Source organism: Schistosoma mansoni, chromosome 3 (genome assembly GCF_000237925.1).
Source record: "Schistosoma mansoni strain Puerto Rico chromosome 3, complete genome".
NCBI lineage: Eukaryota > Metazoa > Platyhelminthes > Trematoda > Strigeidida > Schistosomatidae > Schistosoma > Schistosoma mansoni.
The window spans coordinates 25,127,940-25,152,343 of record NC_031497.1 but is presented as its reverse complement, the minus strand read 5'-3'; the positions used below and the strand labels follow the sequence as shown (position 1 = coordinate 25,152,343).

The 24,404-nt window shown below is 34.0% G+C and overlaps 1 protein-coding gene across 1 annotated transcript in view; it reads left to right on the top strand.

Moving 5' to 3' along the window:
• Nucleotides 1–24,404, top strand: part of Smp_197640 (voltage-dependent calcium channel) — a gene marked incomplete at both ends in the record, with an annotated part of 139,292 nt that overhangs the window by 16,521 nt on the left and 98,367 nt on the right. Inside the window, 3 exons of the mRNA XM_018799762.1 lie at nt 1,223–1,412; nt 18,774–19,117; nt 21,417–21,548. Coding sequence (XP_018651519.1) covers nt 1,223–1,412; nt 18,774–19,117; nt 21,417–21,548 — 666 coding nt within the window. The remainder of the gene's footprint in view (nt 1–1,222; nt 1,413–18,773; nt 19,118–21,416; nt 21,549–24,404) is intronic.

Here is a 24,404-nt window from a genome sequence, read left to right as displayed (position 1 = left end):
CTGGTAGGTCCTGGGTTCGAATCTCGCGAGTACAGGATCGTGAATGCGCACTATTGAGGAGTCCCATAATAGGACGGAACGGCTGTCCAACGTTTCCAGGTTTTCGAGGGTGGTCTAGCTTCAATTGACTCATGAATTCAACTATGAAAATACTGAAATATCCACAAAAACCCCTTTCTGATCTAGATTATGTTTGAATATATTGCCTTTTATTCACTGACAGTCTTATCTAAATAGATTTTAATATACATACAATTACATAACCATAAAGAAATTAATAAGTAATCAATCAACATGTAATTAAGAGTAAATCAAATTGTAACCTTTTTGTAATATGTGGGAAACTATTGCTGACATAATATCTATTTCATAAATCATTTCATGATGGGAAAGAAACGATTAAGCAATAGATTCATCATCTAGATCAGCTCGTTATGAAAAACAAACTAGGAAATGAAAAAGAATTTAACTATGAATGAATGTATAGTGCTTAAGGTTAGAATATAAGGGATAATATTTGATCTGTTGTTCGGAAAAATGATTTGATATAGTCCAAAAATTGATTACATTGGTCTAGTTACTATATTCCATCCACAAACAAATTTCTTTATCAAACCCACATGGTTAAGTTAGTCTATCATAAGCAAATTAGAATTTGGGGCTTATTTGTATCAGTTCACGTTATATCTTAACACATCGAGATCAAAAATATCAAAATATAAGTCAGAGTGCTAGAAGTAGTAATAGTCTCACAAGGTAGTCGGGAATGTTGGGCGTATACGTTGTGATCCGTGAAAAATGAATCTATGTATATAATAAGACATGTAAAACAATTTTAGAACTTTTGATCCAAGTAGAGACACGTAGTAGAAGCACCTACTCCATTGAGGTCGATTATAAACATTGTCATCTAACATCGATAATCATTGCATACAGTAATCACGCAGCCAATTAGGTAGTCTGCACTTATCTACGTGATTCAGTCTGATAGTTAATGAATTCATGGATTGATGCAATCACTTAATCTGGCCGGCTCCAGGCTTTATTCAAACCTACTCGTACACTAATCAACATTATGCGTCGAGTTAGATCGTTACTGGTTATACGTTGTATACCTCATTCTTTTCTCCTTAGTTACATGTTAAAATATATAAGGAATTCAAAAAAAACGTTTTCTTACTCGTTCAAATATTTGACCGTATTTTCTAAATTTTCTTTGTAGGATAATGCTTCGAACAGCTGCTATGATCAGTCTAGCATCAGTTAGTATGAATACACCGGATACATTTAAACAAGTTCCAGTATTAATGTATATTACTTTCATCTTGGATTTGATGGTTGCATTATTATTCACAGTGGAAATGATTAGCAAAATGTATATTGAAGGCTTATTTGTTCCTGCATCAAGTCAGGTTAGTAATTAGTTAGATATCTGAAATGGTTCACACAGAATTTGTATTATTAATCATTAGAACAGTTTTGTAATATTATAATTTAATGGCTAATGCTTATGAAATTAAACAAGAATGTTCAATGTTCAAAATTTAACCTATTTTATTGACCAGAGATAAAAGGGCAATTTGAAACTAATTTGTAAGCAGAACGGGAAATACTAAATCAGTCATTCCATAGAATTTTGTCATATACATGGGACCTAGTTGAAAATTCAAAGTTTATCCAAACTCACAATTTTCGTTTAACCATGGATTTGTACAAATGTAGTGGTTGCAAAATTTACGATAGACATTAAAGGGGACAGATGGTATAACATTAGAATTTAGCATACCCTTATACAGTAGTATCGACTAAGTTTAGGATGAATTTTGTGTATTGAAATTGTGACGAGTAATAAAACCCAAGATACTTGTTTCATTTTACTTGGAGCTCATTAGTTGGATGTACCTTCATTTTATGTACCTACATTTCATATTCACAACAAAATCATACTTCAGTGTCTTCTGATACAAATGTCAGCATGCTATTCACTAAGCCCCTTAGTCATCATAGCCGCTAATATTTTTAATAAGTCTAATAATTTTTTATGGACATTTTAATCACCCTTATCGTTAGTATTTTGGGCTGAATTTCGATCATTTTCTGTTGTTATACATACATTTTGAGGGTATATCGAAGCATACTTCAGATAGTAATGAGAAGGATATTAACAAGATTTATGACAAATGAGTCGAAGCAATAATGATGACTACAATAAGGATGGAAACTAAACATAAAAAAATGTTGCCAAAAAACACGATGAAACCGATTATTGAAAATCATAAAACAATCCTAAAACTCAGTATATGGTCAATACATCACTACAACACATGTAAAGTCATGATATCTCAAGTTTTCCGATAGTGACTATGGTTATGTAATTGACTAAGATCAGAGATGTGCACATCATGACAAGAGTAGTAAATGACTTCATCAACTATTATAATTCTTTTTAGCTTGATTTACTAACTTTATTATCACTTATGGGTTATATTACGGACTGACCTAAGTTAAACAACCAGTGAGCAGCAAGGAACGTTGAGAATCCATTTTATCCAGGTATGGTACATCGCATATTCTTAGTGAACAAGAACTTAGTTGGGGAAAACCTGAACAATCACACGGTGCTTTGGTAAAATGTGAAGATCATAAATCAAATACATTATTTTCACATCTTCTTTGAACTACCTCTCAAAAGCTTCATTGTTTCTTAATTCCTGTCGTTATCTTGATCGCTTACAATTTCTTTTTCTGTTTTTTCATTTCAATATTCTAAACATCTTGCTCTCAGACATTCCACTTCCAACTAGTGTTATATGCTACTATAAATATAAGTAGCATACACCACATATCCACAATACTTTTTTAACTATAAAATTCAACAATCTTCACAAAATCACAAAAGGGTTTTCGTGGAGATTTTAGTAATTTTATGTAGTTGAGATCATGAGTCACCTGAAGCTAGACCAGCATCGAAAACCTGGAATCTCTGTTTGACGGCCGCTTCATCCTATTGTGGGACTCCTCAGCAGTGCGCATCCACGATCCCACCTCGCGAGATTCAAACTCGGGACCTACCAGTCTCGCGCCAGAGCACTTAATCGTTAGACCACTGAGCCGGCATCCAACGGTGTTAATGTCTCAATTCCGTGGATTGGTTGAGGTTAGACAGTAACACCCTTGGATGCCAGCCGGTTCAGTGGTCTATCAGTTAATTACTATGGCGCAAGAGTGGAAGGTCTTGGGTTCGAATCTCGCGAGGTGGGATCGTGGATGCGCACTGCTGAGGAGTCCCAAAATAGGACGAAACGGCCGTCAAGCAGTGATTCCAGGTTTTCGATGGTGGTCTAGCTTCAATTGACTCATGATCTTAACTATATAAAATCTTCACAAAACCCAATTAACTAAAGAAAGTATAAAAATTATCTTAATACTGATTAGAAAACTTATCAGATAAAGAAAACTTAATCATAATCAATGAATATATTCCTTGGTCAACTGAATTAATAAAAATAATAATTAAAAAAATATATATCTCATTAAGTAAACTATACAATGTATATGATTAAATTTACGGTTGAAAGGTCAAATAAGGAATATTTACCTCTATAGTTACCACTCCACTTGCTTCATATTATTTTATATTCGTAGAACATAGATAAACAAATCAATCGACAGAACCCTATGAATATATAATATTTTATGGAAACTTATATTGCTTTAAACTTTTGATATTCATAATTTCAGATGACCTATTTCTTTTTCTCTTTTTTTTTCTTTCTGTAAACCATTCCTATTCTTGTTATATAATGATTGGTATATTTAACATGCTTCAGTGATGATTTCTTGTAGTTACTTACTTAATTACGTCTGAATAATTTTTTCTGGTTAGCGTTATGTTTAGCGAGTTGGTTTTTTATGGGATGGGGTCGCTAACCCTATGCCCAACCCTCCTCCTTTATCCGGGCTTGAGACCGGCAGTAGCCCCCGAGAGGAGCTACAGGCGGAGTTATGATTTCTAGTAGTTACAGTTAAAAAGTTATCCGATATAAAGGTAACTATAATCATATTGTAGTGGGGCCTACTTATATTCTCATAAGTAGTATATGACGATGGTCAAACAAAGAATGTATTTTGGCAGAAGATCGATAAGGGAAGAACTGAAATGAAGCGCAATTGGTAGGAAAATGCATAAACAACGAAATTAGAGGAAATGGATTGATATTTACAGAAGGAACAGTTAAGATTGATACGATTGGTTGTTGTTTTGCAAATTCACTGTTAGCTGTATGGTTATCAGAATTTACTGAGATAGTCTGTAATTTGTGCTGAATTACATTCGATGGTCCCCACTCGTGTTCTCATTCACTACACTTTCAAATATTTTGAATTGATGTAAAATTGTGAGATAGCCAGTGAATGTTCAAGAAGTATATGAAGTTTGAGTATGATCTTATTTTCTAGACGACAATAATTGTTCTTAAAGTATTTTCAGTTTTATTTAAGAATTACTACTGGTCGAATTTTATGGAATGAAATTTGTTGAATGGACTTTCGATTGTTAAAATGAAAGAAAAAATTACTAATCAATCAATGATATACAATGATGCGATATATAACCTAGGAGTGGCTTCTGACAAGGCAGTGTTATAGACACATGCCCCTAAAAGACTTCAAATCAATAGCAAAACCAACAACCAGAACAATAATTTTTTTTTCTTACGAAATAACACGCTAATACAAAAAAATATCGAATACACGAATAAACATACTTAGATAGCACTGAGTAATATAAACTATTGGACGATATGGAAGCTGCATACCTCTAATGGGATGAATGTTTAACTAACAGAATTCATTTATACCCTATTACATTACATCACTACGACTTTTCAATAACTCTTTGGGCACAAGAACTTATGATTACCAACTGACATTTGATTTGTTTTGACATGATGGAGAAGTTTTATATCTACAGTGGATTCTTTTCTTGGTATTACGTCCTCGAAATTGAATGGTTTGATTGAGAAAATTTCATCAGTGTTTTGGACTTCATCATTGGTTTAGTCTTATGGTAGATGCTTATAGTAATGTTGAAATATAGATTATCAGAATATAATATCAGGAAAAGCGATGCTGCTTCTTAAATGTCATAAAAAATGAACTGAATAGACGATCGTGGACTGGATCCTTTCTATGGTTTGTCTCAGTTTAACAACGTTTATCAGTTAAATTATTCAAATTTTTGATGTACAAGTCTGTATACTTGGATCTATATATACTTTCATGTATCTCTACTTCTAAGTCTTTTCAGTTATAGAATATTTGCGATCAAAGCAAATGATTTTAATTAATTGGTCCGTATCTCCGGTTTACTACGGAAAACTAATAACTTACATTAATATAGGGTTCTATGCCATGTAGTAATGAGTTTCATAGAGAATATTAGAAGATAAGAAAGTAATGATACATTGTGAGTTGAATTTTGATGAACTGTGATCACAACTCAGTGGACAATTTTGGGAATAGCCATTCATATGGTTCGTTTCTGTTCCCAAAAAAACTTTGGAAATTTGAAAGATCAGTTTCTAAGTCTCTTCACCAACATTGAAGACGCCAATGTTCTTGTTTATTTTACATATTTAATGACAGCTTCATTCACATTGATTGATTATTGTGTAGAAAATAATGTCATCTTTGTCTAATCGTTTTGCACTGATTGAATTCTATCAATCAAGGTATTATTTATCCACAAGTCTATATAATTCAAAACAACACGTATTGTGTTGAAATGTTAGTTGATTGGAAGGACTACCTCTAACGCATTATTAGTCAATCTCTGATGGTAATCAAGTTTAAATATCTCAGATATACAGGAGGTCCGTCACACCCTTGAATAACTCAGCGGTAGCGATTCAAACTGTAACTTTGGGTGATATGAGCTCAAACCCCATCGGGAATATCAGTTCCCTCAAGATAGCAAGCGTGCAACACTGGTGAAGGTTTTCTGCCAACTACATCCAACTATATAACCCAAACTGAAAGATCGTAAGATTCGACCATTTCGAGTGTAAATCAGTTATTTAACGATAGGCAATGAAAGTTGATCACACAAGATCGTGAACAGATTGAATTTAAAAGCATACACACTTGTATGCTAGCTTGGTGGTCCACGGGTTAAGCATTCTCGAACGAGACTAAAAATTCCCCGGTTCTATTCTATATGGTACAATCATTGGTGTGTACTTCTGAAGAGCCTTAAACTAGGACGAAATGGTCATCTAGTGCTTTCAAATTTTCAATGGTGATCTGGCTAAGATCAGTTCTTGATCAATGAAAAAACAGTTCATATGAATACTTGTTTAGAATAACATGCATCAAATAAGCCATACTGTACACGTAAAAGTATTTTGGATCTGTAACATTTTACATTGATTATTATAAATATAATAATTACTTAATATTACATTGCACTTTAAATGGTGTTAGTTTTCTAATGATAATTAATGTTTCTTCTTTCCTGAATTTTGTTCATGATTATAGTTTCCATGCAATTATCCAAATGTGTTACATTCTATGTAATTTCTAATGATAAATACATTCTAAACTGTTACGTCCTTGAATCTGTCTACCCACTGTCGTACCGATGATAACTTGTCTAATGTAGATTAAGACCTTGACGCGATAAGCTGACTGGCTTAACCTTAAGGCTAGTATGCGTGAGTTCGAAGTGAGGGTAGAGAGACGAAAACTATTCTATCCCTGACTGGCTGGCAAGCACGCGAGAGAGAGAGAGAGAAGACAAGGACAACTGGAACACTAATCACTTTATTCTAATCCCGATCTAGCACCCGAATTCTCAATTCAGATTAGTGCAAAAAGATACATGAATAAATAGATGACTAACCTCACCACGACGTACAATAGTCAGGAAAATACAAATATGTCCAAAACTGGGGGATTACAGTAGAAAATAGAGTACCAAAGGTTACGTCTAAATTACAATAGCTTTGGAACAGAATATGCTATGGCAGTGAATTATACATCAAACGAAAGTTTATGATTTGTAGAATAGACTAGGCACAAAAGTAAATGTTATAGTTTTACAAGCTTTGAATTAAATGTATGACGTCCCCAAAACTAGCTTCCATAGTTTGTTAAGGCTTCTTGTTTCGCGGTTCACATCATAAACATAATACTCTGTATTATCATTATGTTCATATTGTTTTCATACCAATTTACTTGAGTGTAAACAGGGATCATTTTGATCAATAATAACTTTTTTTCGTTTTAATTAATTAATTTATTTATTTAAACACATAAATATTGGTACAAGGAAGCACCAGATAAATATGCGCCACACAAATCTCATTTGATTTGTGTGAGGGCTGTGATACTGCCCGGGTGCCCAGACTGAAGCAGGTGGTGTTCTTAGGGGGCCACATTCGCAGCCTTTGACCTGAAGGTCTAGTCCACAAGGCAGTGGAGCATCGTGAAGAGATGAAGTCCCATGATAGTCGGCGACCAACGATTGGTTCATACGCCATTTGTTCCTTCAGGATACTGGTGCCCATGTGCACCATTGGTTTGGAATTAGGGTTTTCCAACTCCCCAAGGTGAATTTTCCATGTCCACCAACCCGGTTGAAGCGCCGGACATTCGCTTTTCGTCCTCTCAACTTCGTAGACAACACTGCGGCCACGAGAAGGCAGTGAGTAGGACTTCCCTTTAATTACATTCTAGCGATTGACATACATTGAACTCTTGGTAGAAATCCGACTTGTTTGAAATAAAAAACAACATGCATTTGGTTCATAGTATCTATACAAGAAACAACTGAGAAAATAGTTTTTAGCTACGTGTCTGTGTATTTTACTATTCATTAATAGATGATATCAAACTAATTGTCTTCTAAACATTCTCACACTTTAATGTTAGCCTAATCGAAAGAAATTATTCACTTTTAATGTGATTAACTTATCAAGATTTATGGTTATGTGTAGTAATTAAAAGGAAAAAGCAAGATTCCCAAATGCAACACGGAGAACACAAACTCAATCACACTTGATGATGAAACTCTGGAAGAGGTGGAAACATTCACGTCCCTGGGAAGCATCATTGATAAACAATGAGGATTGGATGTACATGTAAAGGCGAGGATTGGCAAAGCAAGGACAGTATTTCTACAATTGAAGAACATATGGAACTCAAAACAAATGCCAAATAATTTCAAAGTGAGAATCTTCAATACGAACATCAAGACAGTTCTACTGTATGGAACTGAAACGTGGAGAACTACTACATCCATCGTCAAGGAGGTACAAGTATTTATAAACAGTTGTTTACGCAAAATAATCAACATTCAATGGCCGGATACTATCAGCAACAGCGTTTTTTTGGGAGAGGACAAAACAGTTTCCTGCTGAAGAGGAAATTAAGAAAAGACGTTGGAAGTGGATAGGTCTTACATTAAGGAACTCTCCAAACTTCGTCAAGAGGCAAGCGCTAACTTGGAATCCTGAAGGGAAGCGGAAAGGAGGAAGGCCAAAGAACACATTACACCGGGAAATAGAAGCAGATATGAAAAGGATGAATAACACCTGGAAAGAACTGGAAAGGATTTCCCAGGATAGGGTTGGATGGAGAATGCTGGTGTGCGGCCTATGTTCCTCCACGAGGGGTAACAGGCGTAAGTAAGTAAGTAGTAATTAAATAAGAAAATGATCCTGTTATCAGTACAGACTATTGTTTCTACGAAAATCATTAAATTGGGCGATTTGACAAAAATATTATTGGATGATCAACATTGCTGATTTTCAGATGAGAGAGAAGCTATGTAGTCCAAATGGTAAATTGTTTCTTCTCATAACTGATTAGTTTAATCATCAAATTCACGATATCTTACTAGACAATATCATCAACACAAACTTTGAATAAGTTCACTTCTATCTGATATTGACTAGAAAGTGTATTATAATCAGGAGTTTTGTGGAGATTTCAGTATTTTCATAGCTGAAATCATAAGTCGATCATATGCTCACTGGTGACTGACTTCAAGAGATATTTCCTGGAGTTCTAGTGGGAAGCAGTAACCACTGGAGTTCAACCACATCTGTTGTGAGATATCAACTCACTGAAGACAATTGGTGAATGGTTGCTCAAACTTCGTGGATTGGTTGAGGTTAGACATTAACACCGTTGTATGCCAGCTGGCTCAGTGGTTTATCGATTAAGTGCTCGCGCGCGAGACTGGTAGGTCTTGGGTTTGAATCTCGCGAGGCGGGATCGTGGATTCGCACTGCTCAGGAGTCTCTTAATCGGACGAAACGGCCGTCCAGTGCTTCCAGGTTTTCCATGTTAGTCTAGCTTCAATTGACTCATGATTTCAACTATAGAAAGTGTATGAAAGCTTCACTATTGAAATCATTCAACTTGAACAATTCAACTCCATTAAAATATAACTAATGATAAGTTAGTGATAAGTCTAATATTTTATTCTATGGAAATATTCATTCCTTTTAATCAACAACAAAATAATTTTTTATAAATTTTAAAATGTATGTAGAAACCTTGTGTTATAATTGTATTTTGCTAATAAACGACCCAGCTACTTACTCCTATTGCTTAGTATTGTTATACAATGACACTCAACAAGACCCCAAAATCAGAACACGTTGAACAGGAATGAAATTGTATTCAAATATAACAAGGGTAGGTGAACAGCAATCAATGGTTAGAAATACGTTCATATATTTATAGTATATGCATAAGAAGCTTCTAGATGTTTCTCCAATAATTTGCCAGGGCTGATTGGTTTAGAATTAGCCAATCAGTGTGCGCCATCACGATCATACACATAACATGCCTTAATCCGGTTTATTTCCCTCTAACACCTTGTTTATTCGATGAGTGACTGAGTAAGAGAAAAATTATTATTTCTTTTATACTACGTTTAGGATATAAAAATGAACAATAATCAAATTAATATCACCATATTATAAAATTGATTATTAACAAGTGGACCCTGAAGTTGTCCAGGGTAAAAGGAGCGGCTTGACCTATTTCTTTTGGATGCAAAGCTCTGGCTTTTTAGCAATTGCCTCAACCGTTTGCATAATTCCTAATCTGACGGAATTAGGTAGACTGCTGTTAACACTATATATTATTGTGAAAAATTGCTCCATGTTGGCCCTGTGTCCCGTCTGAACTAAATGGGCTAAAATAGAGTTGTTAACCGTTTTGACTATACCTTTACTTAACCACACTGAGAGGTGCTCACGAGCCCGAGTATACATCTGCCTATATAACTTGCCCCACAGGAGCAGTTGAATTGATAGATACAGAAAGAAGTGGCTAGTCTAGGCAATTTATCTTTCAACATCGGTGTAATCATTGGACGTGTGAAAAACATTAGTTGTAGTTTACCTGCATTAAAAGTCCTTTGGATTGATTTTCGTAACTTCTGTCTTAACATTTCACTAGGTGCGTCGCCTATGAATTGTAGACTTATATACAGAGGCTTTTGATTCACAGTTAAACATTCTTTCTACTCTCTTTTACTAGCTATGTTTTTATTTATAAATTTCTCCAGGTATCCATTTTCTCTCATAGTCGTGTATAATGCTTTTATTTTCATCTTCGACCATATCTCCAGAGCATATGGTTTTGATTCTATGATGTAATGTCTTAATCAGGTTCTTTTTAAACTGTACAGGAACAAAACTAAGAAAAATTTTGTATACTGACCCATTCACGTTGTTTTCCTGTTTATGTTTATGACCAACTTCCGGGTCAACATGTTAATAATCAATTAGTTTCATATCCTAAACTTATTTTATCTTCACACACCTTACCAGTCATTATAATTATTGTTTTTTTGTTAATAAAATTAATATATGTTTATCAAATAATATAGAATTTGAATCAACTAATTCGAACACAAATTGCTGCCAAGGTAATATTGATCTATATATTTATCATATATATATCTATTACATATTTATAATTTATATGATCCTTGTGATTATATCCTATCCATTCATCTATCTATCTATCCATTCAGATACCACGAATAATATAAACATATACAGATATATATTTTATTTCTTACACACACACACACATAATGATCCGGTTTCGTTTCACTACCGAATTAATTTGAGTTCAACTATGTTTACATTTTTGTTTGTCCAAGTTCCCGTTCATTTTTGTTTTTAGTTCTATTTTTTTATGGCTTATTTTCTTTTCTTTTTGTTTGAGTTGACACATTGTCTGTATGTATGCGTGTGTATGTTAATGTAATAATGAGAAATATAATTTTTTTTGTTTATTTTATTTGCATTACGATTGGGTAATAATTTGATGGAACAGTGTAATATACACATAGGAACAAGTTGTGCATGTATATTTATCATTCTCTGATAGAATTTAATTAAAACAGCTAACTTGTCACTAAGTTCTTAAATCGGAAATCGTTTACTTTATAATAAAGACAATGGAACATTTAATATATATGGTTTCAGAAGGAGGTTATGTGGAGATTTTTTTTAGTAATTTTATATAGTTGAAATCATGAGTCAATTGAAGCTAGACCACCATGAAAAACCTGGAAGCATTGGACAGCCGTTTCGTCCTATTGTGGGACTCCTCAGCAGAGGTTTTCAAATTACACTAAAATTTTATTTTAAGCAGTATTAATTACCTATATTCGTTAAACAAACACTTTTAAACATGTGAACCTCTTACAAATCAAATCGCTATCTAATAAGTTCCATTTTAAACTGTTTATCGTGAAAAGTCAACTATACAAGATATATGACTTGTAAATCGGTTTAGGCCAACAACCCAAATAGATAATAGTTTACAACACAATTATAGAAAACTGTTTTATTATTTACATTCTAACTCTAAACAGTTGAGAGAGTGAATAAATATGATCACTAGTGACTGGCTCCATGAGGTAATTCCTGGAGTTCAAGTGAGAAGTTGTGACCAGTGGAGATAATCCATGTCAGGTAGAGACAGGTATCTACCTCAGTATAATAGAAGTTGGTTGCCCGATTTCGTGGATTGATTGAGGTCAGACATCAACAATGTTGGATGCCAGCCGGCTCAGTGGTCTATCGATTAAGTGCTCGCGCGCGAAACTGGTAGACCCTGGGTTCGAATCTCGCGAGGCGGGATCGTGGATGCGCACTGCTGAGGAATGTCCACAATGGGACGAAACGGCCGTCCAGTGCTTCCAGGTTTTCCATGGTGGTCTAGCTTCAATTGACTCATGATCTCAACTATATAAAAAAACTTAGGACTATACATTTATTACTGATAACGATGAAAAGTATATGGGTACTTATTGGTTAATTCAATGAAACTAGACAAATCCAAATATTAGGTAGCTGTCGAGTAAATAATATCCAATGAAAGACTGATTAGATCTCATTTTAGGCGGCTGTTTTTCATATGATAAAAATAAAAGGTATTGTTAAAACATACTTTATCATTATTCATCGTTTAAGCACCGATTGGACGTTTCCATTCACGATTTTTTTTATAAGCGTAGAATCAAAAATGGTTTTCTCTTGTGATTTTTCGGAATACCACTAGGGTGTACAGAATTATCAATGAGGTAGCCATAACTTGTTATGTCAAGTCAAAATATAGTGTACATATTTTTTATCAGTCTTTTTGTTAATCTAAATTAATTCAATATTTCTTATACTGGTCAAATTTTATATTGATTGCGATGGCTTCAGCTATGTGCAACAGATGAGCTCGTAAACCATGCGGCAAATTTGATGGAATATGGTAGATAACTTTAAAAGATTTATTCAGTTCAACTTGTTGACCTTGATGACAATGAGGGTTATAGACAATTGGATGGGGTAGCCATGGGGTCACTATTGGGCCCTCTAATGGCAGACATTTTTCTGGCAAAACTAGAAAACGGTACACTTAAAGACACAATTAGCCATCTAACATTTTATTGTCTCTATATGGATGATACTTTCATAGTATTAGAAAAAAACATGAAAAAGAGAACATACTTAATATATTTAATAACATCCACCCATCAATTATTTTTACACTAGAGGAAGAACAGAATGATACTATATCTTTTCTAGATGTCCAACTAACTAAAAGAGTAGATGGAAACTTAATAAAGATCCTGACTCATCGTGCTAGAATGATTTGCTCGGAAGACATTATTTTAGATGAATTAGTTAATATTCGGAACTTGTTTAGTAGGAATAGGTACCCAATGAAATTCATCGACAAACACATGAAGGAGACGAAAAGAAGGACAAGGGTATCTACTGTTCTGAAGAAGGTATTGTTCTTAAAGTTACAATTCTTAAATGATGCTACGGAAGAAATCTTGACACAGAGGTTAAGAAAGGCAGTACAGAAAACATTTAATGCAGCCCGACTGAGTACCGTCTTCTACAACCGCCCCACGATAAGAACTGTTAATAAAGACAGATTGCCTGAATTCGCCACATCTATGTGTATTTACCAATTCAACTGCTCCTGTAGAGCCAGTTATATAGAGCGTACTATTCAGCAAGTCATCAAGTTGAACTGAATAAAGCTTTTAAGGTTATCTACCACATTCCATCAAATTTTATATTATATATTTTGTGTAGTAATATGCAATTGTATCACATAAAATGACTCATATTTTGTCGATAAATTATTCCATTTTTCACTGTATGGATCAAACATTCTGATTTGTGAATACCCATCACTTGGTCACATTAATAATATCAAGGACCGACCACGTAAATCAGCATAAATCATACGAAAAATTCCTCTCTTTATAGAAAACCCATATAAAATTTTAAAAAAACTCGAAAGACTCATCCTGGTGAATTAAAGTATAAATGACTGTAAATTGTTTGATACATTAAAAGTTCTAATAGTGATAGATGAATAAGCTGATATACAGAAAACCAAATTAAATGGCCAAAAATATGAACCTCCTTTTAAAATCAAAATAATGATTGTCTTCTTGATCAAAATGTATAAATCTAAAAGCATAATGTGACCTATACAGTGAATCTCATGGGACTCTGATGAATAGTAATTTGTGTCATATGTTTGACTTCAATTAGCAGATAATCCCTTATTTATTATTTATTTATTTAAAGACACAAATATTGGTACAAAGGGGCACCAGATAAATATGCGCCTCACAAATCTCATTTGATTTGTGTGAGGGCTGTGATACTGACCAGGTGCCCAAACTGAAGCAGGTGGTTTTCTTAGGGGGCCACACCCCGAGCCTTTGACCTAAAAGTCTGATCCACAAGGCAGTGGAGCATCGTGAGGAGATGCGGTCCCATGATAGCCGGTGACCGACAATAGGTTCATACGCCATTCGTTCCATCAGGATCCTGGAGCCCATGTGTACCATTGGTTTGGAATGAGGGTTTTCTAACTCCCCTAGGTGGACCTTCCGTGTCCACTAACCCGGTTAAAGCTCTGGACATTCGCTCTTCGTCCTCTCACTTTCGTAAACAACACCCCCGCCACGAGAAGGCAGTAAGTAGGACTTCCCTGGCAGAAGCTATATATTCGCGTGGCCATGTGAGAGCATTTCGAGAGGGAGAGCGGACTCTCCACTTTCAGCCGTACCAGGGCATTTGGGGGCAGATAATCCTTTATTAAAGTTTAAAGAATATGGTTGTTCATTATTCTTAAATATTAAAATTTTAAATAAAATTAGATTCTTTATAAGCAAAGATGGACATTGGCTACAGTAGAACCCAGTACACGCGTTTCGTCCTATTCGGGACTCGTCAGCTGGATGTACCTGTATCTCAGAGTTAATGTTTTTATTTGGGACTTGAACCCAGTACTGGGTCTAGTCCAAAATACCAATGGGAAGATACAAGTAAACAACAACAAGTGAATAAAAATTAGATTCCATTTAAAGTAAATACCACTGTTTTTCGGTGAATTCATGTTAATGATGAAGATGGTTAATGGACATTTAGTCAACATGTACATGAATTAGAGGTTATTAAAGATATCCAGAATGACAACGAAAGTTTTGCAATTATAAAATTTTGAAAAGCGAATAGAATTCTAGAAAAATTTTACAATGATAATATTTCAATTAATCAGTTAGGAAGAGGAAACCATAATAAAAGTGCATGGAAGTTGTTATTTGTCACATAATCCCATCAAAATTGTAAAGCTTTCGGTTTTAGAGATAAATAACCTCATTATCATTTGATAATGAATATTAAATGTAGTTGGGAGAGCAACCTTAATATGAAACTTGGTGTCAGTTGATAAAACTTCCATAGATATCATCTACTGATATACAGACTGTAATTCATAGAACTGGTTCTCAATATCACTAGTGACATACTTCAAGATTTCACTAAGGTTTCAGTGAGAAATCTTAATCAAGAGGATTCAGATATGAAAGGAGTAAAACAGTTATGATCACTCGTCATGACTGGTGTTACAACTATGCTACTAGACACCAAATTAGCAGATCTGTAGGTTAAACATACACCGTGAGAACTAAAAACCCTGAGTTCAATCCGTCACAGATTATTCATCCGCACCTCGGAGAAGTTTCGTACTACGATGAGATAGCTCTCCAGTTCTCTCTTGTTCTATATAATACCTCATATGAGATCAATCTGTGAAAATATACATTATTCAGAGAAGTCCCAGTTAAGTAGGTTAGCTTTAGAAATCAAAGCTCAAATAACACTAACAAAAAATGATCATCTATCTAATTTCTAACTAATAAATTACCAAAAGTGCCATTATCATTACACCCATATAATGCATGAAATCTTTTGTTTATCATTAATTATACACACCACACATATAATTTCCAAATTTATTTCTTTTCATTTCTTTTTTTTATTTTTTATTTTTTTTTGTTTTTCAATACACTTTTTGTTTATTATTATTTCATCCATTCAGTTTTAGAAAACAAAAAAAAACCATTTATATATAATTTGAGTTTCGTCACCAATTTGAGTTTCGTCAGCAATTTCTTTATTTCTCTCCTCTAATGTGTATAATTAAATATTAGTTTAAAAGATTTTCCGTTAATATTTTTAGTTCGGTTTATTTTAATACAGCACCATATAATTTTAGTTTTCTTTTTTGCTGCATGCTATCACTCTGGTGTACTACTACTACTACTATTAGTAGTAGTAGTGTGGTTTTCTTATGTTATATAAATAAATCAGTTATATTCTGGAAATAATGACGGAATGCATGCTTATTTACAGATACGTACAAGTTGATATAGAAAACAATTTTACATTTACAGGGGGGGGAGAGAATTAACGTTAACTTGTTGGAAAAGATGTAATAAATGAGTTGTTAATATGAAGGAGAGGTTGAGAGCCATTAATTCTTAGCTGGTAAACTTGTATATCATGGTGATGTATGAATAGTGTCGTTACTGAATCACTACAACTAGAGGAACGAATATGAAAACAGTTAGCACGAAACATCAAAATTTACTGTGATAGATCCTCTACCATGCATATGTTATGTTGTTTTCTGACGCGTTAATTTGAATAAAAACTGTTTGAATTAAACAAAATAATAAGTAGTGTAAGTGTAAACCATCTGCCGGAATAGAAATTTGGTAGGTATGTTCAGTGATAACAATGATAGAACAGTGTTTGACGTTGATATGTGCGACTTCTGACCTACATAGCAACCATAACAACAAAGAGATATAGATATCAAGCATTGGGTGAATTTTATTTACGATTTTTAATGATTTATGTGTCCTATTACAATATATACCAATATTTTGATTTTTATGGCAGTTAAAGTATAATGTGAATTTATTATAGAGGTTGGTTAAAAAGATAAAATATATCCTGATTCAATAACTGATGCATATTACGATAGAATGTGATCTAAGTACTGAGTGCTCACGCGCAAAATCAAAGGTTCTGGGTTAGGTTCTTACTTGCTAGGCCGTGGATACTCACTGCTTTGGAGTTCCATACTAGGATGATTGCTTAACTCAGGTTGACTCATGATTTAAATGGTCTGCTAAACGATCAACCACACAACTGAACCATTGATGTATGCCTGTTCAAAATACTGGTTTAAAAAACTCCAACTTAAGTGTCTAGCAAACAAGTTTGCTTTTCGTCCTAGTAAAACGATTAAATCGTATACATAATATATTAACATATACATTAAACGATGAATGAGTAGCTGTGATGTCTCCGACTTTGTCAAACCATTCATGGGGCATCAGTTCCCTTAATATTGCAAAAACACCTTGCTGATGATTGCCAAGTAGCATGAAACCTAATTTCTAAGTTTTTCGTAGATCACCTTCAACCTCCAACTCACATTTCAGCATTGTGTACGTTTTGTCGAGTCAATCAGTCTAATGACCACATTGTGATTTGATCGATAGGATTTGATCAGCGGGTTGTATTTTCTTCAAGATAACCATATTGTTATCTTACTTTATATCATTGTCCTCTACCTATCCGAACAAATCTCTTATAGAGAAAACTATGTAATTTAAAAATTTGAATAATATACAGATTACAATATTAACTGACTGTGGGAGTTACTGGATAGCTGTTGCATTCTAACACGGAACTCCTAAGTAGCGTGCATTCGCGGCTCCAAGCGAAACCGAACCTATCAATTATTAACTGCCGTTGTAATTTAAACGATAGAAATTTTCATGGAATTTCCGATGTATCTTGTTGGACAGTATAAAACTATTTAGCACACAATTCCTAATAAATATATGTTTTTTAAAACAATTATTTTAGTTAGCTAACCTCATTCACTTTATAATGGAACGCCGGTTCACTCACTCTGCACAAATTTCTTTCATTGTTCAAGATCTTGAGATGCTACGACTAGATGATTTAAACTGAAATAGAATTTGGTAATGTCTGTTCATTTTTCAGATTATCTCACTGGATTAATCCTACAAAATTTCGCCGGAAAAAATTTATCGAACAGATTTCTTTTTCAATGTATCTCTTCTTTATCCGACTTTCGCTACTTTAATATTTGAACAGAGGTTGTAAATTAATCTACAGAAAGTTAAATTTTCTTTGCGTTTAACTATTTCATCTTCATTAATCTCTACGATTATCCTCATGATTGAATCGAAGCACTTTACATCCGTGGTATATTTCATTGTATTGTTTGTCTCCTCATAATACATAACGTTTATCACTTCTTTTTTGATGGATTAACCTACGGCAAACAAAAATGGACCTTCAATCAAAGATTTTTTACTTTAGTTAGTAATAAATCATTAGGTCGATTTGGTGACCTGTCATCAAACAGATAATATGACTAACAAAAACGTATTCGTTATTTACCCTTATTTATGTTCCCATTAATGTCATTTTTCCCTCTGTCTATCTCACTTGTTAATTACGTGTGCTGCCGGTTGGTGAGCCTATAGTTTTTAATAAAGCATTTCAAGATTTATTATTATTATGATTTTAATATCAGAAGGGATTTTGTGAATATTATATTAGTTTTAATAATTGGGTTCGAATCTCACGAGGCAGGATCGTGGATGTACACTGCCAAGGAGGAGTCCCACAATAAGACGAAACAGCCGTCCAGTGCTTCCACGTCTTCCATGAAGGTCTAGCTTCAATTGATTCATGATCTCAACTATATAAAATTATTATAATTTTATTCACATTATTCAATATAATATGTAGCTACAGTAATGTACTTCATTTCCTTAATATACTTAACCTGAATACCTTTTTACTTTTTGTTTTTTTTAGTCATCTGGTGGCATTGATCAGAAACGTAATCGTGCTTATTTTCAAAAATCATGGAATTATTTTGATGCATTTATGTTATTCTGTATATGGGCTTCATTAGCTTTACAATGTGTAGAATTTTATGTAACATTTCGTTGTCCACTTACTAGTAATGATGGAGAAAATATTACTTACAATAGTAATATCAGTAGAGATTATTATTCATGTCCAAATAATGAAAATTTTCGAAGAAATTATGGTTTTTTAAGTATAATACGTTGCCCAAGACCATTGATACTTATACGGGTGTTTCGTGCAGTATTACGACTACAATTACCTCAAGCACGGGTAAAAGCTATATTTCAGTAAGTAGATCTTATATAAAGAAGTATTTTATTTGTATTGAGTTTTAATAGTGATTTCATATGCCTAGAAATATACTTCATGTTATATCGTATGAGGGCGTGCGTGTGCCCTATTTGATATATGAACATGCTGATCCCCGCCAATGAGAAAAGAGCGAATTATCGATCGGAGCAATGATACACAAAAGCCGTATGGACAGTCTTGAGTAGTTATCAGTCCTGCTATCCATCTATCCCAGCCAGTTGAGTTCAGAACACCAATAACAACCTCGGCAATATAAATCATTATTCTCAAACATACTGGGTTTATATACCAACCAGACAGACCACATCGTACCATAAAATAGGAAATAACATTTGTACATGATTTGGCCAAATGTGGCTGTGAATAGGGGGAAAGTAATCAATAGGCTGATGATAACTCAAGAATCGTGTAATAATAGTACAAAGGTCAAAATAAAGCTCATGATAAGAGGAACACCAATATGAATAGTTTAGTTACGTAACAATTATACATTAGGAAATAGGCATATTACATTGGTCCATAAATAGTCCTCAAAAGTTACCATTCACAATTCTCTTCGGGATACAACATTTCACGTAGTAAAGCCAGTTCTTCCTGATTTTATTATTATTTTTAATACTGAATTGTGAAAAAAAGAAACAATAATTTATGGGGTTAGACCAGTAAATAAATGAATCTAGATTTTCCCCTTAGAAATACTTACTGTTGTGAATTACTCAGAGGGAAAGACTGAAGATCTAACAGAATATGTGTTTATATATATATAGCTTTGAGGTCAACGGTATTGTGGATGGTCTTTCACATTACCGTCCTGAATCAAGTTTTTTTTAAAAGTAAATTTGGGAGGATAATTATCTTCTGCTAATGCTAGACTGACCAAGCTAAACCTATTCCCGATATCATATCGAAGAACCAGAAGTGACTTGATTTCAGTTTTCAAATTTCTTAGTGATAAATTTGCACCCGATATGCCCTCATTTTTCTCGACTTGCAAAACAGAAAGTTTACGAGGGCACTTCAACAAAAGTTCACAAGTCCAGAACAAATTACTTATCAGCTGACTATTGACTTTCTCATCAAATCATCAACGACTGGAGTTCATCACCTCAGCACGTGGTTGAGGCTCCATCCGTCGACTCTTTGAAAAGAAAGTTGGATCGAATGAAAGATCATCATTGCGAGGACTAACACAGGTCATCAGGCCTCCTGTCCTTTCCAGACTGAAGCTGAAACTGAAACTAAAATTCATCCAATTTATCACCGAATTTTTATTGATCAAATTGTAGTATTCAATACACTAATAAATATTAAATGGCTAAAATTTTAATGATACAGCTTTAAAAGATAACATCTTTAGGACGAGAATTTTATTTACAAAATTCTTTAGTTCATTACTTGAAAATCGGCAAATTCTAAGGTTTCTAATTATGAAGTTCATCCAATTAGCTTTACTTATGCTCATTATATCACTGAAAAATTCTACACTAGAAAGGTATAAATGAGTAAGATACTTACTTACTAACTTACGCCTGTTACTCCCAATGGAGCATAGGCCACCGACCAGCATTCTCGGCCTCTAGCTCCTCCGAGGGCTACTGCCGGTCCCAAGCCCGGATAAAGGATGAGGGTTGGGTATGAGGTAAGCGACCTCATCCCGTAGAAAACCAACTCGCTAAAAAAACGCTAACCAGAAAAAATTATTCAGACCATTTAAATGAGTAAGATGAATAGTGTAAAGTAGTAAAAGAACGTAACAATACGAAAAATCAAAAAAATACTTGGAACAAGTTGCTCGAAATCATACATTTTCATTTAATAAGCATTACTTTAACTCTTACTGTAATCAGTAATATTCTTTTCGTTGGTTACTTAGATTTAAAAGCGAAATGGCTTTAGAACCTCATGTTGTACAGGAATGATCATCTTACTTTACAAACTGTTTATACATAATCTCAGTTTCAAATTACCGTTTGTTCTCATATACTAAATAAATTTAATACATTTTTTACAAACTACTTATCCTTAATAAGCCAAGATGGATAGTGGCTAGCAGTGGAATCCAGTTTGACGCGCGTTTCGTCCTATTCGGGACTTGTCAGCTGGATGTACCTGCATCTCAGATTTGATGTTCACTCTGAGACTCGAACCCAGTACCTTTCACTTCAAACGCCATCGCGTTATCCACTCGGCCACTGTATCCTGATAGCCACTTGCTTGTGCAATCGGGTGAAGTTTAAATTGACTTATCCTTAATTTTTTTATTTTAAATTTTAGACGATCCACACATCAAGTATACAATGTAACAGTATTTCTACTATTCTTCATGTCACTTTATGGTTTCTTGGGAGTGCAATTTTTTGGTGATGAATTAAATTACCATTGTGTTTTAAAAACAGCTAATGAAACGTAAGTATACTCAGAAAATTATCGCTCGTGTACGTTTGTCCAGTGATTATCTTCATGGTATCATAAAATTCATTTATTAATTAGTAATTTAGTATGTTATTCCTTCATATTTTAAGTGAAAGTAGAACTTCTGGACATGCAACTCAATAATTTAATAGTTGAATTCATGAGTCGATTTAATCTAGACCACTATGGAAAACTTGTAAGCACTGGAAGACCGTTTCATCCTTGTATGGGACTTTCCAGCAGTACACATCCACGATCCCGCACACGGGGCTCGATTCATGAATTCAACTATTAAATTACTACAATCTCCACAAAACTCCCATTCCGATAATTCTATAATTGTAAATTTGGAATTATATTTCATCATCAGATAACACTGACCATTATAAATCTGAAAGCATCAGACAATTGTTTCTTCGTAGTTTTGTAACTCCTATAAACTATTGAGAGACTAAATACTTTCAAACCATTGAAATTGAACTTAGTTTATGGTCTAATCCTATAAGTAAATCCTATAAAGTGTGAAAAATAAATACATACTTCAACTATTTACCTTCTTACTTACTTACCTACTTACGCCTGTTACTCCCAATGGAGCATAGGCCGCCGACCAGCATTCTCCAACCCTAACGCTAACCAGAAAATTTGCCTTCTTATTGCATATTTATTTTATTAAAAGTAATGAAATTTCGTTAAAATGTCAAACAATTATCTAAAGAAATACATAAGATACACTTTTAAGAAGTAACTTATTTGGTGGATTCTCCAGTCTTTTTCTTTAGTATCTCTTGCCAAAGTTTCGAATACATTAATCATTACAAACTGAAAACGTTCGAATGCATAAATATAAGCAACCAGTACACATAACTGTTAAATGCTTATCACACATTAGTCATCTTAATAAATTCTTTGTTATTAAATTTTAACCGAGTTCAGTGATTTGAAAGTAACAGTGACTTAAAAATAATGTACATTTCATTCTGATACAATGCAAGGCATGTCAATAGTAGTCAAAAATACTTCAGCAATGCAATGATCAAATTAGTTAATAATCTTAGTTAAAGCTTTGTGGTTCTGATGGGTGTATTTTAATGCTTTAATATTCTCTAGGTTGGAAATTTAATTTTTAGAGCATTTATCGTTGTTCTAAGCAATAACACCAAAATCTACTAAAAACAATAATGAATTGGAAGTAAATACTGATGTTGTTGTTCATAATGACAACAAAAGGTTCGTTTTTACCCATCCAGTATATAGGAAATGAAATCACTAAACAAATTGATTAATACAGGGAGTTTGAGCAACCGTTCACTAATTGTCTTCAGTGAGTTGTTATCTCACAACAGACGTGGTTGAACTCCACTGGTCACTGCTTCCCACTGGAACTCCAGGATATATATCTTGACGTCAGTAACTAGTGAGCATATGATTATAATCAGAAGGGGATTTTGTAGAGAATTCAGTATTTTCAAAGTTGAAACCAATGATTCTAAGATGTTATGTAATTTTGTTTTCAAAACCTGGAAGCATTGGACGGCCGTTTCGACCTATTGTGGAACTGATCAGCAGTGTGCATTCACGATCCCGCCTCATGAGATTCAAACCCATGACCTACCATCCTCGCGCCAGAGCACTTAACCGATAGACCACTTAGCCGGCCGGCATCCAACAGCGTTAATGTCTAACTTCGACCAATCCATGAAGTTTGAGCAACCGTTCACCAGTGCTTCCACGTTTTCCATGGTAGTCTAGCTTCAATTGACTCATGGTTTCAACTTTGGAAATACTGAAATATCTACAAAATGCCCTTCTGATTCTAAATTGACTAATAGTCAGAGTATACATGAAATTTTACAACATAAAAAAACATTAACTTTTAGATACGTCGAAATTCACAATTGGAAATTGATGAGAATAGGAGTGATAATATTACACAACTTATTTTCGCTAAACAAAACTTTTTAATATCAGAATAGTTTTTTGTTGATACTATAGTAATTACAATAGTTGAGATCATGAGTCAATTGAAGCTAGACCACTATGGAAAACCTGGAAACAGTGGAAGGCCAACTCGTCCTTTTGTGGGACTCATCAGCAGTGCGCATCCACGATCCCGCCTCGTGAGATTTCAACTCAGGATATATCAGTCTCACGCGCGAGCGCTGAGGAGTCCCACGATAGGACGAAACGGTCTTCCGGTGCTCCTAGGTTTTCCATGGTGATCTAGCTTCCATTGACTTATGATCTCAACTATTGAAAAACGTTTTAATTAATAAAACATATTCACTGATTAGCATGTATTAAGAACATAATTTTGTAGACTATAAATAACGAGAACAGTTAAATGAAACAGATTTTCTTTTATAAGCTTCGAAGTATATTTGTCTATAGATGTATCTTCATTAGTAGAATTTGTCAAAATTTATTGGATTTTAGTCATGTCAATAATTGAAAGTAATTAGTTCTTCTTACCGTCTATTTGTTTAGTTGACATTTTATTGATCATTTATGAATGTTTTTAACAAGTATATGTGTGTGATCAGATAGTTGGAAATATTGTTATGTTAATATATCATCACATTAAACTCAATGAGTATTGCTTGTTTGAATCTTCCCATCGATTTGTTAGGACTGCAACTGGTCAGTCTCTAATTGGCATATGTGCATACTGTGTGTATTGCCTCGATATTGTCTTAATTCACAAGCATGGTAAGCAGAGATGGATAGTGGCTAGCAGTGGAATCCAGGACGCGCGATTCTTCCTATTTCGGAACGGGATATTAGTCCCAGAGTGGTTCATAACTTTTATATCTAATAACTCTCAGCCCTGCATACTATGTATATGTGGAA